At 42.6% G+C, this 20,259-nt stretch overlaps 1 protein-coding gene across 11 annotated transcripts in view; it reads right to left on the reverse strand.

Moving 5' to 3' along the window:
• Positions 1-20,259, reverse strand: part of LOC136004476 (CCR4-NOT transcription complex subunit 1-like) — a 70,520-nt gene that overhangs the window by 7,522 nt on the left and 42,739 nt on the right. For 4 of the 11 annotated variants that reach the window (XM_065660980.1, XM_065660977.1, XM_065660979.1 and 1 more), the window contains exons 21-38: positions 18,936-19,014; positions 17,296-17,526; positions 16,229-16,369; positions 15,203-15,382; positions 13,869-13,985; positions 13,357-13,467; positions 12,730-12,807; positions 12,238-12,412; positions 11,625-11,755; positions 10,783-11,079; positions 7,300-7,440; positions 7,095-7,199; positions 6,403-6,522; positions 5,674-5,868; positions 3,439-3,581; positions 2,748-2,856; positions 2,484-2,653; positions 1,594-1,846 (exon numbers count right to left, since the gene is read on the reverse strand). In XM_065660980.1, coding sequence (XP_065517052.1) covers positions 1,594-1,846; positions 2,484-2,653; positions 2,748-2,856; positions 3,439-3,581; positions 5,674-5,868; positions 6,403-6,522; positions 7,095-7,199; positions 7,300-7,440; positions 10,783-11,079; positions 11,625-11,755; positions 12,238-12,412; positions 12,730-12,807; positions 13,357-13,467; positions 13,869-13,985; positions 15,203-15,382; positions 16,229-16,369; positions 17,296-17,526; positions 18,936-19,014 — 2,776 coding nt within the window. Of the gene's footprint in view, positions 1-954; positions 1,110-1,593; positions 1,847-2,483; positions 2,654-2,747; positions 2,857-3,438; positions 3,582-5,673; positions 5,869-6,402; positions 6,523-7,094; positions 7,200-7,299; positions 7,441-10,782; positions 11,080-11,624; positions 11,756-12,237; positions 12,413-12,729; positions 12,808-13,356; positions 13,468-13,868; positions 13,986-15,202; positions 15,383-16,228; positions 16,370-17,295; positions 17,527-18,935; positions 19,015-20,259 lie in introns of those variants that run through there. The other 7 variants (XM_065660985.1, XM_065660986.1, XM_065660982.1 and 4 more) reach the window with 4 other exon arrangements.

The following is a 20,259-nucleotide window of genomic DNA, read 5'->3' on the forward strand; positions in this document are numbered from 1 at the left end:
TTGGAAGGGACCTTAAAGCTCATCCAGTTCCAACCCCGACATGGGCAGGGACCCCTTCCACTGGAGCAGCTTGCTCCAAGCCCCTGTGTCCAACCTGGCCTTGAGCACTGCCAGGCATGGAGCAGAAGACTGCAGAAGCCATTTGCATTTGGAGATTGAATTTTCCTTACAGGAACATTACATGCAGAGAAAGACTGGGTGGGCTTTTTTGTTTGTTTTGCATCAGGGTTTGTTTTAAGTAACATACATCTTAAATAGACTTTTTTTATTTATCATCTGTAGCATTAAAGCCATCAAAATGAAATAAATTACACTACAGGAAACCTCCATGTTTTGAATAAAGCATCTTCTAAAATCCTACTGCACAGACATGAAGCTGTATAAACAATATAACTGCTAACTCTTAGAGAACTTCTATTTCTGGAGAAACCTTTGTTTTAGAAAAGGAATTCATGTATCTGCCTTCAAAGTTCTATGCTCCTTGTTCTAAAGACTAGTGCAAAGAAAGCAACACATTTTAAGCAGCCAAAATTATGGTTAAGTTCAGTAACAAGATCTTGTTTAACACAGTTATTACAAAATATTCCTCCAAAGTAAACATATCTAATGCCTGTAAGGAAAAAATTATATATCAACACTGCACTTTGATATATTGCATTTGCTATTTCAAATCTGATCAAGTATGTACAAAAGGTAAGCAAACAATTATGATAAGAGCGAAGCAGGACAAAATTGCATTGAGCATTACGAGTACACTATACTGAAGTATGTTTTATAAGCATACTTTAAGGTATAAAAAGAGGAAGTTCACATGAAGAGGTAAAATTTATTTTTAAAAAGTGAGTTTAACACAAGACCCATTGAAAACATTTCAAAAAGACACTATGCAGAAGTCAGACCAACAGAAAACTGAGAAAACACTGCAAATACACTAAGTCGGGGGCTTCCTTACAGCTGCAGTCAAGGAGCTGCCTGGAAGACAGTTTTATGATGATGATTGCAAATATATAGGGATTTTGGTACCACTTGTTTGGCTACTGAGGGCATCTTCCTGCTCAGTCACAGCTGGAAGGCAGATGTGTGCTGTTCATCACAGCTGTTAAGGTGTCCTGGAGAAAAATGTTAGAGGCCATTTAAAAATTTAGGCACCTCTTTAGCTAATGAAGTTTCAATTTTTTCCTCACTCTAATGAATGATTCCAGTTAGAGAAAGGATTCCCTTGTTCACATGTCGTGAAACAATTCACTTGCAACTCTATTTAGTAGCAATTTCCTTCTGTAGGCTGCCAGAGCTTTTACCTGTTACCCATAAGGAGCAACACTAGTCAAGCTTCATTACACAGAGCATGTCAGAACTATTCCCAAGCGCTATCTCAGCTGAAGCTCTCCCACCAAACTTAACCCACAACTGAACTGACAGTTTGTTGCTACAGTATCTGAAGAGCACGATTTTGTGAAGGATAGGAGTTTCTGCAGAACTTTACCATCAAAACCAGGCAAAATTTTGATAGTCAACTGCCATACACCTGAAAGTTTCAAAAGGATACTTTAAAACAAAGGGTATCACACCCTATTGATGTTGAATAAAAAGCACCTTTCTTTCCAAAAGCTCTACCTGTCCAACAAATGCAGAGAATGCTTTGGTACTGTCACGGCCTGCTGCAGCTGAATGGTAGAGGTTCACCCACTCCCTCAGCAGGTATTCTGCCTTCTCCCTCAGACCTGGTGGGTCATCATACTCAGAGGCTTGGGAAATTCCTGAATGCATCATGAAATTGGGACCTCCGTGAGCACGGTCAATCATTGCTTCATAGTTTGATCGGACCACTTCCATCAGCTGGGGTAACCTAACACAACAGAGCAAGAGCTGGGTTAGAATTTCTCCTCCCCCAGAAGGTGCAGGAACTGGAAAGCTCAGTCAAATATAGTTGAAAGAAAGCAAATTATTTCTTATACTAAATCTTCATATCTTCCAGTCCTCACTGGAACAGCAGAAAAGTCATGGATGCAGATACATTTATGATGAAAGAAGGAACACTGAAATCATCCAAGCTTTGAAGTTCCACTCCAATTTATCCAGTAGTGTGCTGCAACAAAGCACCACAAGTACTAGAAATAATTTCACTTCTGCAGGCTTCAGAAGCCCTAAAATGCTCTGAGACAGTGAGTTGTCAGTGCTAAACAGCCGGGCTGGGGCACTACATTTGGCTGCAGTGAAAGTCAAGTCATACAGCAAAGACAATGCAACCAAACTGCAGGCTAAAGGACTTTTGTTTCAGGACCTCCCATTATCAGCTGTGTTGGTAGTGGCAGCCACTGCTAGCATCAACACCAGGTGCTGGTTGCTCTCACAGAAATCCCAAATTCACACAGAAATTCCCAAGGAGAAAATTTAAAGCTGTATGATTTGAGACACTGTCTATATAACATTCAAATCATAAATGAGAACAAGTAGTAATATATTTGACAGTATTTCAATCTCACCCTTCTGGGGCATTTCCTCTGGAATGAGCATTAATCCTCATGAGTGTCTCAATTGTGTGAAACAGATCTGCCTCTGTTACATGGGCAACACTTCTCTCATCCACCAACAGGATCTTTACCAACTGCATGGCAAACGCCACAGCCATGTAGTTCAAGCCATTCTCCATTGACTGTCAACATAAAAAAGGAAATTAAAGTTCAATCACAAATTTTGCAGTGGACTGACCATTACAATTCTCCTACAAAAGAGCAGGTTCCCTTTACCTGAGCCAAGTGGAGGTCATACTGCTGCATGTTAACAAGGTGATTGCGGATAAGCAGCTCCACAGCTTCCACATTATACTTGTACTCATCTCTGCATTCAATCAGGCACCTGAAAAATTGGACTGCTTTTATAAAGTGTACTTAACACAGCTTAAGTGAAGCAACTCAAATCTAATACTTCAGAAACTGCCATTCACCATGATTAGTTACTTGGTTCCAAAAGAAGCCTCTTCTAGAGCATTCTCTGAGGTAATGTTTGAGTTCAGAACAGCCATCAGCCTCAAGCATTTGTTGCCCTGCACAACTGGTCACAACAGCCCTTCAAGAGGTTCAGCAGAAGCAGCCTCTTCTGAGGACAAAGTGGCACAGCTACCTCGCTGAAACACCAGTGATCCTGCTGCAGGCATATGCCATGTCACATAGTTTGTGACAGCTCAGAGATTCTCTGTAAAATGAGGGACACCCCCCCCCCCAAGCATTTCTAATGTCTAATTCCATTGAAGATTCCTATCATGTTCTAGATGAAGCAGCATTATCAGAAGATCCAGTTACTTTTGGCAAAAAAAAGCTAGTTCTTTTTGTCCAAATTGCAGCAATGCAAAATCTTAACAGGCAAGAGATTCAGAATGACACAGGAACTCCCAAAAGGTGATGAAAGCTACATCAGTGTTCCTGTTGTCTCATAACTGACCTAGTAATTTGTTTATTACACCACGGAGATCCATAGGCACGGCCGTCCTGCAGAGCCTTCAGCACAAGCAGATGGCACTCACGATACCGAAGCAGAAGGTCAGCATCTGCCCCACTGGTGGCATCCAGTAAGCCTTCTACAGCCTAGAACAAATGCAACCTGTTAGTAGAGGAAACAAGTCCTCTTCCAAATCTTCTGCAAATTACATCAGCAAGAGTTATCACCAGAAGACTCAGATTTGCTAAACCCAATTTAGTCATGGTGTTGACCCCCTTAATGAGACTATGTGAGATTTTACCAGCTACTCTGGCATCTACATGTTCATTGCACTCAGCTGTCCTACCACAAACAAGCCTCTCTACACCCCACTGGCTTTATATATGCACCAGTCTGAAAGGTTGCATTAGTTTGTGCTGCAGCTTCTCTAAGTAAATGCCTCCTCACAAGCAATTCTGCACATGGCTCATGAAAAATAAAATGGAAGGATATTTTAGAACCTGCCAGAGGTCAGCTCTGAGATGCATCTGTACCAGTCTATAGCAAATGGAAGATGAGTCTTACAGAGGCGGCACAATTTACATGGGCAAGTTCTAGTCATAGAATCATAGAATGGTTAGGGTTGGAAAGGACCTCAAGATCATCTAGTTCCAACCCCCCCGCCTAAACCATCCCACACAAGGCCTCATCCAACCTGGCCTTGAACACTGCCAGGGATGGAGCACTCACAACCTCTCTGGGCAACCCATTCCAGTGTCTCAGCACCCTCACAGGAAAGAATTTCCTCCTTATATCCAATCTAAACTTCCCCTGTTTCAGTTTGAACCCGTTACCCCTTGTCCTGTCACTACAGTCCCTGATGAAGAGTCCCTCCCCAGCATCCCTATAGGCCCCCTTCAGGTACTGGAAGCTGCTCTGAGGTCTCCACGCAGCTTCTCTTCTCCAGGCTGAACAGCCCCAACTTCCTCAGCCTGTCTTCATACGGGAGGTGCTCAGGATTAGATCCTTTAACAGGTACAAGCACTACCAGCCAAGAATAAAGAGTTTCCCTCCAGCTTTCAGTACTTGTGTTCCTCCACTGTTCTTGGATCCTCAGGTAAACAGCTCCATATCCTTCCACTCTCCTCAAATGGATTTTTCTCCACATGTCACTACATTCTGCACTACTAACCAGGCACAGATACCAGCTCAGAACTCACTGTGACACTCCCCACCTGGTATAGTCTACTAGTTCTGGCTGGGATGGAGTTAATTTGCTTCCTAGCAGCCTATATGGTGCTGTGCTTTGGATTTGTGCTGAAACAGTTGACAACACACCAGTGTCTTGCCAATTGCTGAACAGCACTTGCACAGCATCAAGGTTTTCTTTCCCACCCTGCCTCCCCCACCAGTTGGTAGGCTGGAGATGGGCAAGAGGCTGAGAAGCAACACAGCTAGGACAGCTGACCCAAACTGAATCAAGGGATGTTCCATATCATATGACATCATGCTCAGCAATAAAAGCTCAGGGAAAGGAGAATGAAGGGGGGCATTCATACCCATGTTTGCCTTCCCAAGCAAATGTTCCATGTGCTGAAGCCCTGTTTCAGGAGTGGCTAGACAGCTGCCTGCTGATAGGAAGTAGTGACTTTTAATTTTGTTCTGTTTGTGCACATGGATTTTCTTTCCCTACTAAACTGCCATAATCTGAATGAACAAGTCAGCTTGCCTTCCCTTTATTTTCTCCTTGTCCTTCAGAGGAGCAGAATGAGTGAGCAGATAGATGGATGCCTGGCTGTTAGCCAGGGTCAACCCACCAGGCACACTCATTTATCAGTTACTGCAAAATACAATCCCCAAGTGTACCACTATAAATCCAGTCCTATGCTCAGTAATATCTACCTACACAGGCAGTTCAAACGTTGTCTTAGCCTCCAAATCATCCTGAAATCAAAGACTATTCCTGAGTGCAATAGCTCTCCACTTGCCCCATCTGAACAAAACTATGTCCCGGGATTCTGTACCTGCTTCGTTCCACAGCAGCCTGGCCACCAAGTGTACAAAACACCAAGTGAATACCATGACCCTCTTCCAATTTTATTTACTGAATTTCCAAAGACAGCAGTTGCTTAGTACTGTTCACCAAACAAGTTCCACAGGATGCATAAAGGTACACAGTCACCAGCAAGACAATCTACAAGCCAGATGAGTAATAAACTCTGGGTGATTTGTTACAGGAGAAGAGTTGCTAACACTCACCTTCTGCAGTAGTCCAAGTGCAGCAATAGCATCTCGGGAGTTCCGAGCCACTACTACAGCCTCCAAGAGGCTGCGCAATGCTTGAGCTTGAGGATTCATGGCCAGGGTGTGTGGAATGGACTGCAGGTGCTGCTCCAGTTCTGTCATACATTTGTCATAGATTTGTGCTACATCATCTGTAGCCCAAGCTTGCTGCTTAAGAGAAAGTGGGAATGAGTGATTTTTGCAAGGATCATATTTATGAAATTCAAATACTAACTGGCTATTCTATATCCAGAATTTAGACCTCTACAGTACTGTGGTTAGTTATGCTGGCATTTTAAATACACAAATATGAGCAAATAAAACTGTGGAAATAACTAGCAAACAATTCCAGCAATCCATAAGACTAAGAATGCATACAAAAACCTGTTTGTTATCTCAAAATCCATGCTTGCCATCCATGGCCTTCCTGCAAAAGTAACATGGGATTTGAATAAAATATTTCACTGCTACTAAAACTACATGTGGTAATTACAATTTGCAGATCTTGTCCCAATTTGGGTTACAACCCCTTAAGACTGGATATAAGTTTTAATGTTAAACTAATGGCAACATAAAACTAATGCATCTTACAGCCACTACTCCCAAGCCTGATTCTTACTATTCTTCTAGCAAAGGACATAAGTTCCACAATATTCACCAACAGGGCTATAGTACTCACAAATTGATTAATTCAAAAATCTCTACCTTCATAGGCTGAGCCAAGAATCCTGTGGGCTGAGTTAAGTCATTGGTAGGCAGGAAGCCAGGGACATTGCGTGCAAACTCTTCGTAAACAGCCAGCTGTTTTGGGTCCACACCTCCAACCTTTGCAATGAAAAGAACAGGCATTAATCCCATTGTTAAACAGTGGCAAGTAAGAAATGAGGGCAGTTTGTGTAACAGATAGCTGCTCAGTCACACTCTTAAACTGAGTAGGATTCAGCTGCTCTGAACTGAGGTCCTATGTCTTCAGCCACACCTCCTAAAAAGAGAATTTTTCTCTACAATTGCAACTCACATTCCCAGAAGAAGGAACAACTGAATAGCAGCTTCATGCCCGTTTAACACACAAGAAATGCTCTGCTGAGAGCACAAGATATGTCCTTTAAGGGAAGAAAACATGAGATAAGACAATGAAACAGACTAGTCACCTTTCAGTGAAAGGAATAGTACAGCACAAGAGACAGGACTTCCAATATCCTCAAGGAATTGAGGAAAATGAACACTCATGGCAGAACAACATATTCATGCATTTACATTACTAATCAAACTAATAGTTGCACTAGTAGACAAAACTAGCAATATACAGGATTGCTCAGCTGAGACTGTGCCATCCACTTTTCATTATCAGGAGGGGGAGAACCACCACATCAGTGTGGCTCAGTTAATATCCTCACCTTTAACCTGATCTGTTCTGGCATCCTCTCAGCCTGGTAAGTTAACACAACAGGATCACAGTACCGACGACCCTCTTGTCTGGCATGTTTTCTGAGCTCAAATTCCTGGGGGAAAAACCCAAACACCACACTGATTTTTAGACACTGAGTCTGGATATATATGAGCACATATAATGCTTCTAAAAGGCAGCAGTCCCATACTTACAGTTGCAAGCCTCTTGTCCATCTCAGGGCCTGCTTTTTCCACAGCTGTCTTTTGGATAAAGCAACAGGCCAGCTCACAGTTGTCCTGTGCTATCTGGGCTGTTGCCTGCTCTATCATGTCCCTCTGTTGTGGGGAGGCTGCCTATTGAAAACCACAATCATCAGTGAAGGCTGTAAATATTATTAATAGCCTTAAAATTTGCACCACTGTCTGTACCAAACATAAGCAATAAAAAGGAATGCTCTTAGGAATGCACTCTCTTTGCATGGAATATACAACAGTAAATTTCATTTTGCATAACTTTGAATAAAACATGGAGGCAAGACAACAGGAAAGACTTTCAAACAAGGAACAACACAGCAGGAGGTTCTTCATCTTCACCACCAACCCATCTCCAGGGCATAGACATAAAGCTCTGCTTTGGAATGATGCACCTATGATGGATGCTAATGCAGGAAAAACAAACCTCACATCAGAGTGTAAAAGTTCTCCCACTTCCTATGTTGCAATCAAAAGATACAAAGGTGCATCACTAAATGGAAGAGCAGTCCTAACCGTTTTCAGTGGGTTCCATTTCTGATACAGATTTTCTTCTTTCCTTCTTGGAGTCTGGTTTAATAGAACCCTGAACAGTTGGGACTTACTTTCCAGGGTGCAAAGCAGCAATTCCCACTGGAAATAGAATATACATAAGGCAGCAAACAATCCAATCTACTTGGATTTGCTTGCCCATTAAGATCTACCCCTCTTTCATTAATCCCTGAGAACTAAACTACTTCTCTGAAAAGAAATTCTTGTTAACTCACTTCACAAAATAAGACAGATATCAATTTCTAGATGTCTTGTACAGTACTTTTTCTGCAACACAATGTTTTTAGAATTACCCCTTAAAGAAAACTTCATTGGATTACAACTGGCCCTGTATCAACGCCAGATCTTCAGGGATAAAAAAAATTGACTGCTGTTACATTTTCACAGCATTTATCACATTTTGCAAGCACTGCAATACATAGCACTAAGTCTTCCACAAAACTTTGGCTTACACATGTCCTTCAGGGGCACATTACACCTGTAGATATGCCCGGCTCTAACACTGGTCTATGCTCACCCTCCCTCCACAACTGTCACATTGCTACCTTCTCTTGGATACCACCCAAGATATAACCAGAATTCTCCAAGGACCTCCCTGTCTGAACTGTAGTCATATCTGATACCTTACTGTGTTCAGCTCTGGGGCCCCCAATGCAAGAGGGACGTGGAGCTGCTGGAGCGAGGCCAGAGGAGGCCATGGAGCTGCTGCGAGGGCTGGAGCAGCTCTGCTCTGGAGCCAGGCTGAGAGAGCTGGGCTGGGGCAGCCTGGAGAAGAGAAGGCTCCTGAAGGGGAGACCTGAGAGCAGCTCCAGTGCCTAAAGGGGCTGCAGGGAACCTGGAGAGGGGCTTGGGACAAGGGCCTGCAGGGACAGGCCAAGGGGAATGGCTTGAACCTGATAGAAGGGAGACTCAAATGAGATCTTATGAAGATCCTTCCCTGTGAGGGTGGTGAGGCCCTGGCACAGGGTGCCCAGAGAAGCTGTGGCTGCCTGTCCCGGGTTCAACAGTAGCAGTCATTTTTCTCCTTCTTAGTAGCTGGTGCAGCTCTGTGCTTTTGACTTTCAGCCTGGGAACAGTGCTGATAACACCGATGGTTTTAGTTACTGCTCAAATGTTTAGACTGGCTATAGGACTCTGTGAGCCTCCTGCTCTGCCAGGGCGGAGGGGAAGCCGGGAGGAAGCAGAGACAGGACACCTGACCCAAACTGACCAAAGAGGTATTCCATACCACAGCACAGCTTGGCCAGGAGGTAACGGGGAGTTACCCAGAAGGGCACACTCTGCTCGGTCAGGCTCATTTTGGCGGGTGGTATCGTATTCTCTTCCCTTGTTATTTCCCTTAGCACTATTATCATTGGTGGTAGCAGCAGTGATTTGTGTTATACCTTAGTTACTAAGCTGTTCTTATCTCAACCCGTGGGAGTTACATTCTTTCGATTCTCCTCCCCATCCCTCCAGGAGCGGGGGGGAGGGGGGAGTGTGGACTGCGTGGCTGACATGTCGACAGGCTTTAAACCACGACACTGCCCCATCCCTGGCAGTGTTCAAGTCCATGTTGGACCTTGGAGCAAGCTGCTCCAGTGGAAGGGGTCCCTGCCTGTGGCAGGGGTTGGAGCTGGATGAGCTTTAAGGTCCCTTCCAACCCAAACCATTCTAGGATTCAAGCATGAATGCATGAATCACAGCAAGACTGCATACCAAAGGAATATATACCCCGCCCCCCCATCAGAGAATAACAGCCCTTTCTCTTATGGTTACCAGCTTGACACCCAAACTCCAAACTGTTAGCACAGGTGCTAACAGTGGTCACTGGCTGAGCTTATGAACAAAGCAATACTAAAACTGTTTACTCCCATCCTTGTGTTTAAGATGGATGGAACAAGATTAAGTTGTATGCTTTTCCTACTCTTCATCTCAGCAATCACATTACCTGAAGTCCTGTATATGAAGGGTCAAGTGTTTGAGGCCTGGGAGTTACAGCACGGACTATCCATCCCATACCTGCAGGTGCAGTTCTCTGTAACATTCTGCAATCCCTTCAGAACATTAAATCCTGCCCTCAAGGCAGTTACCATGCAAGAGGACAATGCCACTGCAAAAGGTCCTTTGCACTGTCACTCCCTATGAGATGGGAGACAGTGACATGCCCTTAACCAAGAGATAGGCAGTCCCTGAACTACTTTTCTTTTAAATCCCTGAAAGGATATATGCCTTGATCTTTCAGAGACCTTTATGCCCTTGTGTCTGTGCTGACACCAATGGTAAGCACAGCAACTACTCCAGGTAGCAGCTGCTGTTCTGGCCAGCACATCATGAACTGTTCCATTTCATCAAGAAGGTAAAGCTACCACTTCAGCTCAAACTTTGTTCATTAAGAGACCTGAAAATAGCTTCTAGAAAACCCAATGAATTCACAAGCTGTGCAGAAGAGTCTTTGTATATCTGCTAACAGCACAAGTGAATAAAATCTGCCTCAAGTGTGCAGCTGAAACAATCCAAGACATCACCAGAAGGTCCCAGAATCAATTCTGTCCTCCCACTCTATTCTACCTCAAACCCCACAGAAAGATAAGCACTCCAAGGCTTCATAATGTGATCAAACTGGACAGAAAAGGTTGACAAAATGAAAAGGTAGTTGGGAAGTTTGCGTGCAATAAAGCAAGATCCACTTTACAGGCTTTAGAGTGCTTGACATGAGCTGTAATCTCAGCAGTCTTTCTGCTGTAGCTCTACAAGAGTAATGAAATTTTTGTCCACTAAATTAAGCCCCACACTAGTTAAGCCACATAATTAATCAGCAAGCCTACAGTGTGGAGAACTGATTTGCTAGTGCTGGATGTCTACAGTCCTGTAAGCTGGAAATAAGTTTCAGATGATGTATGCAGCTCTTACCCTCAGTGCAGTAACAAAACTATTTTTCAAGTTGGTAGCTATGCTCATCAGCAAAGGTTCCCTGCACGTGATCATGGCCATCCCAGCAGTCAGGTTCCGCATCATATGGTGCGCGGCCACACGCATTCGTGACTCCTCTGAATCCAGTGCGAAGTCCTTCCTGACTATCTGCTCACAAGTAGTCATGGCAATCTTAATAGATCGATCCACCACTGGATGGACAAGCTCTTGCACTGCTCGCTCGATTGCCTGCCGCACGCACTGCTTCAACTGTGGGTGGGCTTGGAACAGCAGGATCTGGAGAAGGGTTAGGGAAGCGAGAAAAAGTTGTTCAGAAACTGAATGTTTAGGGTAAATGGGATTCTAGTTTAAAGTTTACTGTCATAGCTCATTTGCAGCATGGCACTCCCATATTCCACATGCAGCTATTACAATGTTTGACAATTCTTTAACTGGGACATATGACCATTTTTCTTCCAAGGTTGCACAATGCAAAGACTAACTTAAGAGCAAGGTCATTGACTGGTCAAAGGGAGCATGGAAGTTCCTTTTAAGCTTAAGCCCCAAAAGCAACTATCCCAACTGACACTTATTGCCAGAAAAAAAATTATACTAATATCACAGTGAAAGATCACTTGACCATCTAAGATTGCTAATGCAACTACTAACCACCCCCAAAGTTCTCCATTTGATTACTTGTTAACATGCACCCACTCCATTACTTTTGAGAAGCGACTCTCCAGTAACTTCAACTTACAAACTGCTGCTCCCACCAGCTGAGATCTGTGGTGACACTGGTGGTAAGAATTTTTATAGCAAAGCAAATCAGCTCTAAAACTTACCGTTGGATTTAAGGTAATATGTGGAGCCAACCCTCCTAAAGAATAGACGTTGATGTCATGGTAACTGTACTGGGGCTGTGGAGGAACCGTGGCTGTACAAGTGGCACTGGTAGCTGGAGTTGTAGAAGTAGCTGTGGAATACAAGAATATTTGTATTGAACCATTACTGAAAAGCAAAGGTTTATAAGTGGAAGTATGTGATTCTCATTTAAACCAGCAATAAACCAGTAAGTGATCAAGAAGCTTTGCACTTTGATCATGAAGCCTCCTAAACTTATCAAGCAATTTTTATTCTCCATTTTCCCAATGATTAGCACCAAACTAGCTTCAGCACATTTTAACAGAGCTGTTTGTTATGACACAGCTTAGCTCCTGATGTCCTGTTAATAAATCATCCTGCTTCACTCCCTTCTAAGGAGTAGCTACACAGAGCATATGTAAAATTAGCCCTCAGGATGGCTTCCATTCCCTTCCTTTCACAAAACTATCAAAGTGCTCCCAAGCATTCAGCTATGTTACAATAGCATATATAGCTTCACATTTTTCTTTGCAGTAGCATAACATGTCTTATATGAACTTCTAGAATGCAGTTCTGGATTCTGGATGTACTTACTAGTTGTGATGGGTGGTAGCTCTTCCAGCTGTTTCATGTCCTTCTTCGGAGCAGACAGCTGCTCATCCAAATTTTTCAGACGATCCTTATCTTTCAGGAGGCTTCCAGGCTTCAGTTCATTGATGTCTAGTGCAAGATTCTTGCAGAGCACCTCAATCTCAAACTTCAGATTCAACTGCACAACAAGGCTAGTAGTTTAGGTTACATCACAATACCCAAAACATTTACTGGACTGCTTGATTCCCAAGCTTCCCATTCTAACCCCAGGCCTTTTAGAGACTTTTAACAGTGACTGAGGATTAGACGAATATCTTGCATACTGACCTCACAGGAGAAGAGTTTCATCCAAGTTCTACCAAATTAAGCAATGCCTAATTCTCCCCATGATAAAGTGAGAGGTGAAATCTGGTCCTTCACAACACACCCCTCTTGACCAATATGTCAAGAAAACCTCACACTCAGTAGGTATAGGAAAGAAAAACAGAAGTTTACTTTTAGATCATGTTCTTGATGTAGCTCAGCTAAAACATTCATAATGGCCATTGTCCATGGATTTGGAGGCCTGAAGACCTACAAGAGACAGAGGAAAGCAGCATGACAAACTCCTTGAATCATCTGGGTAACTTAGGACTGGAGATCTGTGAAATATGAACAGCTATGTGTGCACACAGCCATAGAAAAGCTTGTACAGCTGCAATTAGGGTTGCATTTAGTACTCTGACTGGAACTAGATTAGGAAGCTGGCTGAACATTAAACTGAAAACACAATGACCTGCTCTTGTGAGATCAGTTCTAAGTCAAGCAGAACTGACAAGATCTGATCAGGGTCAAAGAGGAATGGGGGAATAAAATTAAAATTAAAAATAAAAATAAATATATCCTAGAACCTCTTCAATGGCATCTTTCTGTTTCTCAACAGAGTTCTGTTCAGGGATATAACCATGCAGTTCAGCTCACACGACCTAGACTGCAAAAATGCAGTCCATGTACTTTCCCTCAAAACAGAACTCCTTCACTTCAAGCCCTGTCATCCCTTTTCTTTCCATGAAATTCAATCTACTTTCTGTCATACTTGCTTTGCCACTTGAGCAATAACTCTGTCAGCACAAAGTCACTTACCACACTCCTGACACTAGATTCTAAGACTTTGGCAACAAATGGCACTACATAAAGCAATTCCTGCTGTCCCTTTACGTATGCTTCCAGCAGTAGCGATTTCACATCCAAATCCTGAAAAATACATCAACAATTGATAAGGGGAAGAGGGTGGAGAAAACAGCAACCACACTGAAAAAATTCTACTTAAACCCTATTTCCTTATAGGACATATTGGCAAGGCTGAGCCACAACAGTCCTTAAATTTGACATACAGTTACATAGCAGCAGTTACTTTTTTAACAGATTTACAGATATACATTTTTACAAATTATTAATTTATTTTGGCAAGAACTTTACTAACTTTTCTAATATAATATTTAGAAGTCTTAAATGACCAACTCTGGAATCATACATTGTACTTAGCACACAAAAAAGTGGCACCAATAGGATGATAAAATGTCCCAAATAGCCTATGCTATTGCATAACAGCATATCAATTACCACCAAACAAATCCATAAAGACAAAAACTCACCGTGTGCAAGATAGGCTTATTTTTAGCCAGTGTAATCATTCCCAGCCAGTGACCAAGGTTCTTTAACAAGGAACGGTCTGAGAAGTTGGCTGCAGCTTTATCTGATGTCAGTAGCACCTAATGAAATAAAAGCAACTCGAGCAACAATCAGAACATAATTAGACTCAAAACCCAAATCCAACAGCTGATCTGACTGAAGACGAATTTTTGGAACATGAAGTTCTGAGCTCCAATCACATTACAGAGATACTCAAGAGCAGCCTTCACTTCTCAGCAGCACCCTGTAAATCTCCCCTGTAACGATCTCAAAATCCCTTTCTTTCAAGAGGGTCAAAAAGGAGGGTTACACTTTCCCAGACCTTCCCATTTACTGTCAAGACTGTTACAACTACTCAATTAGTAAATTCTAACTTGTCAAGGCATTGCCACTTCTTAATGCTCCACCACAGACCTGAAAGCACTTCTTGGGAAGCCATTTAATTCTCATTTCAAGGCTCATAAGTATTCTGCCTGTTATTTCTGTTCCTTAGCTTCAGAGAAGCAGGAGCTGAACAGAGCAAGGTCAGCTGTGCTCTAGAGAGCCAGAAGATTCTTCTGTGCTAACAGCGTAACTCATGGGCAGGGACACCTCACACTAAACCATCCCACACAAGGCTTCATCCAACCTGGCCTTGAACACCGCCAGGGATGGAGCACTCACAACCTCCCTGGGCAACCCATTCCAGTGCCTCAGCACCCTCACAGGAAAGAATTTCCTCCTTAGATCCAATCTAAACTTCCCCTGTTTCAGTTTGAACCCGTTACCCCTTGTCCTGTCACTACAGTCCCTGACAAAGAGTCCCTCCCCAGCATCCCTATAGGCCCCCTTCAGGTACTGGAAGGCTCCTATGAGGTCCCCACGCAGCCTTCTCTTCTCCAGGCTGAACAGCCCCAACTTCCTCAGCCTGTCTTCATACGGGAGGTGCTCCAGTCCCCTGATCATCCTCGTGGCCTCCTCTGGACTTGTTCCAGCAGTTCCATGTCCTTTTTATGTTGAGGACACCAGAACTGCACACAATGCTCCAGGTGAGGTCTCACAAGAGCAGAGCAGAGGGACAGGATCACCTCCTTCGCCCTGCTGGTCACGCTCCTTTGGATTCAGCCCAGGATCCGGTTGGTTTCTGGGCTGCGAGCGCACACTGCAGCCGGCTCGTGTTCATTTTCTCATCGACCAGCACCCCCAAGTCTTTCTCTTCAGGGCTGCTCTGATCACCAACATAGTAAGCAAGTAGCAGGAGGAGAATGTTCCTAAATCTTTAAACCTACCCCAGTATTAGAAAACTTGTGCTACTTACCTTGATATTTCTGTAGGTTTCATTCAGAACCATTTTATTAAACTCTGGATTCTTAAGTGTGTCAAGGAAGTTTGAATACAAGCTGTGAAAGTTGGGCTCAATACTGACTCTCTTCATCACAAGATACTGTGATACCCAAGGCATGAACTCTTCTTTCACTGTTTCCTTCAACTCTTCAACCTGTCTCCATACCAAAGAAAAAGCAAGCCACAGAACATGTAAGGTGATGACCAAAAACTTCTGGGGTTGACTCTGACACATAACCATGGTCAGTCAATTGCTTTTAACACCAGATTGCTTTTAAAAAAAATGCTTTGAAATCAGCATCTCATTATCCAAAGATCTGCTCAACCAATAAGGACAATCATGAAATCAGCACAACATCATAGTTTACCTCTCCCTCACTTAGCTTTTTACCAGGTAACTGCAAAATAAATATAGGCATCTTAGGTTAAAGCCATCTGTCCACCAGACAGGTCAGCTGGCAGCAGTACTGCAGATCTCCACTGGTTCACTAAAAATCCAGCCTGAAATACAAGAGTCCATCAGCTGAACCTTGCAATATTAAATGGTACTCAGACCACTTATGATGTATTTGTTCAAACTTGTACTAATGTTTTTCAGAAACTTGCATTAGTATTTTACAGTTCATTCAAATGACAAATAATCAGGAAGGACTATCCGGCAATTACTCTGGGCATCTAATAGAAGTGCTTTCCTGAAAACAGAGCATTACTGACCTAGAACACTTCAGTACAAAGGATATGGCTATACAGAAGCAAGGAAACTTGTAGGAGAAAGCAAGATGAAGAACAGCTATCTTTTACCCAGCTCTCCTTCCCCTGAAAAATTATATCTCCAAAGAGATTTAAGCAGAGTGTTGGAAACTACCATTTCTTTACAGTGTGCTCCCTCCCAACTTTTTGCAAGTTGGAATTTTTGTAGAAACATCATCACCCACCACCTTAGAATGCATTTCCAGAAATATATGAAAAATTTATTTTACTAGAGATCTTCCATACTTGCCTTCTGTGTCATATTTGACTGAGACAGATTATTGAAGATGAAAGCAATTTTTTCCTGGACATTCTCTGGAGGTTCCACAATTCTCTCAGCTTGATCTGTTGCTACTAACAATGTATCAATGTTGGTAGTATTAATAGAAGGCTGGAGGGAGAACAAGAAGTTAAAAATAGACAATATCTTGAGGAGACATCAAAAGAAACTTTTGCTCTGTTCTGTCAAGTGAAAAAAAGATGAGTTTCATGAGGTGACATCTACTGTTTCAGACTCATTATCAGCAGCACTCTAACAGAGCCAAGTGGGTTTCTTACTCTACAGACCATGATCAATACTCAGCAGAAGAATGCTACTATCTACATAACATAATCAGGTGTGAAAGCCATTAATAGCTACACTATGGACTGTCCCCCCAATTTGTTCACAACACTTTCAGCTACCTTTAGTTTTTGCCTCCTTCAAGTTTGAAGAGCTTATTTTAAGAGAACTACACAAAGACAGTAACAGGGAACAAGACAGGCTTGACTTTACAGTGCATCAGTTACCACACAGTAACAGCTCTACACACATGGGACCTCAGCACTTTCTGTGGAACAGAATATGCCAACCCTGATTCTGTCAACCCTGACTCTGACTGGCAGTTCAAAGGTTTGTTTATGGAAGTGACTAAAGATCTGGAAAACCTAAAGCAGTGACAACTGCTAGGTCAAATGTGATTTAGTGTGCAGCAAGTGTTCTCAAGCCCCAAGCAGAATACTAGCTGCCAACTATTTCAAGAGTCCTATTGCAAGTCATTAACAGAAATTATGACTCTCTAATTGTTTTAATAATGAAAGCCTCAATAAACACATTTCTACCTGATGCTATAATGAGTCTGTAGTTTCATGATCAAAAATGCCTTCTCTCTACAAAAGCATTAGCCATATTTTAAAAGGTTACACCCTTTAGATATATAATATGGAAGACATTTGTGCAGAAATTAAAGTGGATTTTGTCTATATGTACTCAATCCAGATAAGCAACATAACTCTGCTCCTGCTCCAGTAAAAGCAGTGGTGTGAGAGACTGCTTACCGGCACATCTTTCTTGAAGCTGACTCCAGTTGGTCGGGTGATTGTAATGGTTTTTGCAACAGTGGTGGTGGTTGAGGTGGTTGCTATAGTGCTGACTTGGCCAGCAAGAGGAGTTTTTGCTGGAACTTGGGCCTGGGCCTGAGCCTGGGCAAGTGCGATACTTCCAGGGGTGGTGATTGAACCCTGCATCTTCACAGGAGGATCTCTGGATTGCTGTCCATATTCTATGTACTGAAAAAGGATGAACAAGCACATACATAAGTTCACATGGAGCTACAGAACTACAGGCTGAATTTTAGCATGAGCAGAATAAAGGTTTACCAACAATCCTTAAAATAATTGACATTAATGCCATTAAGGGAATCTGCAAACTACAACTTCAGCCTTATAAAGCAGATCTTGTCACTATTTACTTTCTTACTGGAGAGGAGCCTCAAGCTCTACCTCTGACCTCAGCAGGTTGAAACCAAGCATCAAGAGACTTGACATGCTTAAAATTTTAAAGCACTACACAAAAAAACCTCCACCCCTGCAGGCCTGGGATAGCAGAGCAAAAGAGGGGAAGAGCCTAAAAAAATGTGCCAGTTTCTCAATACTCACACAGGGTGCCCAGAGAAGCTGTGGCTGCCCCATCCCTGGCAGTGCTCAAGGCCAGGTTGGACACAGGGGCTTGGAGCAACCTGCTCCAGTGGAAGGGGTCCCTGCCTGTGGCAGGGGGTTGGAACTGGATGAGCTTTAAGGTCCCTTCCCACCTAAACCATTCTATGCAGCTGGCAACAAAGCAGGTAAGAAATCTTACCCAAAGAATCCTACAGCTACATAGACATGGTAAAGTCTGAAGTTCACAATTAGTAAGCAAAACCACAGTTCTGAAATGGCCAACTTCTAGATTTTACATCTTCTACAGTAGAAAATTAGTTTCTTCCTCACTGTAATACATTTACCCAGGAAGTGTTAACATCAGAGAACAGTTTCACTAATAGGTTTCAGACTATTGGATTGTGCAGCTTTGGGGAGATGGCCTCTCTATCTTCATGTTAGAGCTGACCGTTTTTCCTCAATTAGATCATGCTCCCAAGCTCTGCCACTGGGATTAGTTTTTCTGTATTTCTATCAATGAAAGCACCTTCAAGGCAGACACCATGATTAACACTGATTTGGACTGCAAAGTATTCCTATTACTCTGATTAGACCTTCAGGAATGAAATTTTTCTCCTTTTTCTCACCTTTATCTGGATTATTTTAGCAGGTCTAAGTATGAAACTGTATAAACCTCACTGAATGCCTTCTATTTTAGAGGAAAACTCAAAATCCTTAAGGGACTGGAATATGAATCCACTGAAGCACTTGAAAACCTTTGTGCACAGCAGTGTGCACTGGTTGATCATGCAGTTATAGTCAGGCTGTTATTTCTACACAAGCAACCCAAACACGTTTATGGAAACAGAAGAGGTACCATATAACCACCTTCACCTGCCCACCTGCACACAGCAAAACCTTAAAAGAAAAGGCATTTGACTCTGTGGATGTACACTGCCTAAAACTGTGACAGGTGAGACTTATGTTTCCAAAGGAAAACAAGAATTTGTTCAAAAAAATTTTAAATCATAGAAAGCCAGTGTGCTAACACAAACACTCACCTCTTGTAGGTGATGAGGGAACTGTATAAAGTGACTAATAGAAGCCAAGTGCTGACAATACTGGGGATAGTCCTTCAATCTGTTTGACAAAACAGATGCATAAGCACACGTCAGAAACAGTATTACAGAGAAATACAACAGTGGTGTGTCATTCCCATGCTGTATCACAGAATTACTTCTGGACTCCTTGCACTAGCTGTGCTATTGTCCTGGGTTCAGCTGTAGCAGGTTTTTTTCCTCCTTCCTAGTAGCTGGTGCAGTGCTATGGTTTTGACTTTCAGCCTGAGAACAGTGCTGATAACACACCGATGTTTTTAGTTGTTGCTCAGTAATGTCTACTCTGACCAAAGACTTTGTGAGCCTCATGCTCTGCCAGGGAGGAGGGGAAGCCGGGAGGAAGCAGAGACAGGACACCTGACCCAAGCTAGCCAAAGAGGTATCCATACCATAGCATATCATGCCCAGTATAGAAACTAGGGGGAGTTACCCAGAAGGCCAGATCGCTGCTCAGGTCAGGCTGGGTATTGGTTGGTGGGTGGTGAGCAATTGTATTGGGCATCACTTGGGTTTATCATTATCTTTTCCTTTTCCCTTCCAGTTTCATATTCTCTCCCCTGGTTATTTCCCTTATCATTATTATTATTAGTGGTAGTAGTACTAGTTTTGTATTGAACTTTAGTTATTGGACTGTTATATACTGAAAAATAACAGTTACAGCTGAACCCAGGACCACTAAAAGCAAAGCATCTTCTACAAATTACATTTTGTTGCAAAACTCATTTGAAATTAGTTAATTTAACAGCAAAACACAAGGTTTATTCACAGCAACTTATCCTACATCTCTATGCTTCTGACTGAGCACACAATTCACTTCCTCCTAAGCACTTCTCTGTGGATAATGCTTTTCAGTCCATCCTGCTACTCAGAGCTTGTATTTATATTCAGTGTTTGCAGTAAGATTGTTGGATAAGTAATTTGTAGCCTGGCTCAGTGCATTTTAAACAGCAAACCAGAGTACCCCAAAACCCAAAACAGAAGCTTCACCTATGTACACCAATTATTCTAGTTCTACTTATGAATGCTAGATGCTGCTATTATGCCTTGAGAGTAAAATCTTTAGGTCCTGCTTAAAATGGTTCTTAAGAGGAGTAAGAATACGGCTAAGTCTCAAGTATGTCAGCCTTAAGTGTCTTTACTCATTCTGCTCAGCTAACTCCATAACACAGTATCCAACCACGAATGCTGCAAGCAACAGCTTTTATTAAAGATTAAATACTGCAGGGCAGATGAACTATAACAGGAGAATAAGGCTAGAAGATAATGT

The sequence above is a fragment of the Lathamus discolor genome, chromosome W (assembly GCF_037157495.1).
Source record: "Lathamus discolor isolate bLatDis1 chromosome W, bLatDis1.hap1, whole genome shotgun sequence".
Classification (NCBI taxonomy): Eukaryota; Metazoa; Chordata; class Aves; order Psittaciformes; family Psittacidae; genus Lathamus; species Lathamus discolor.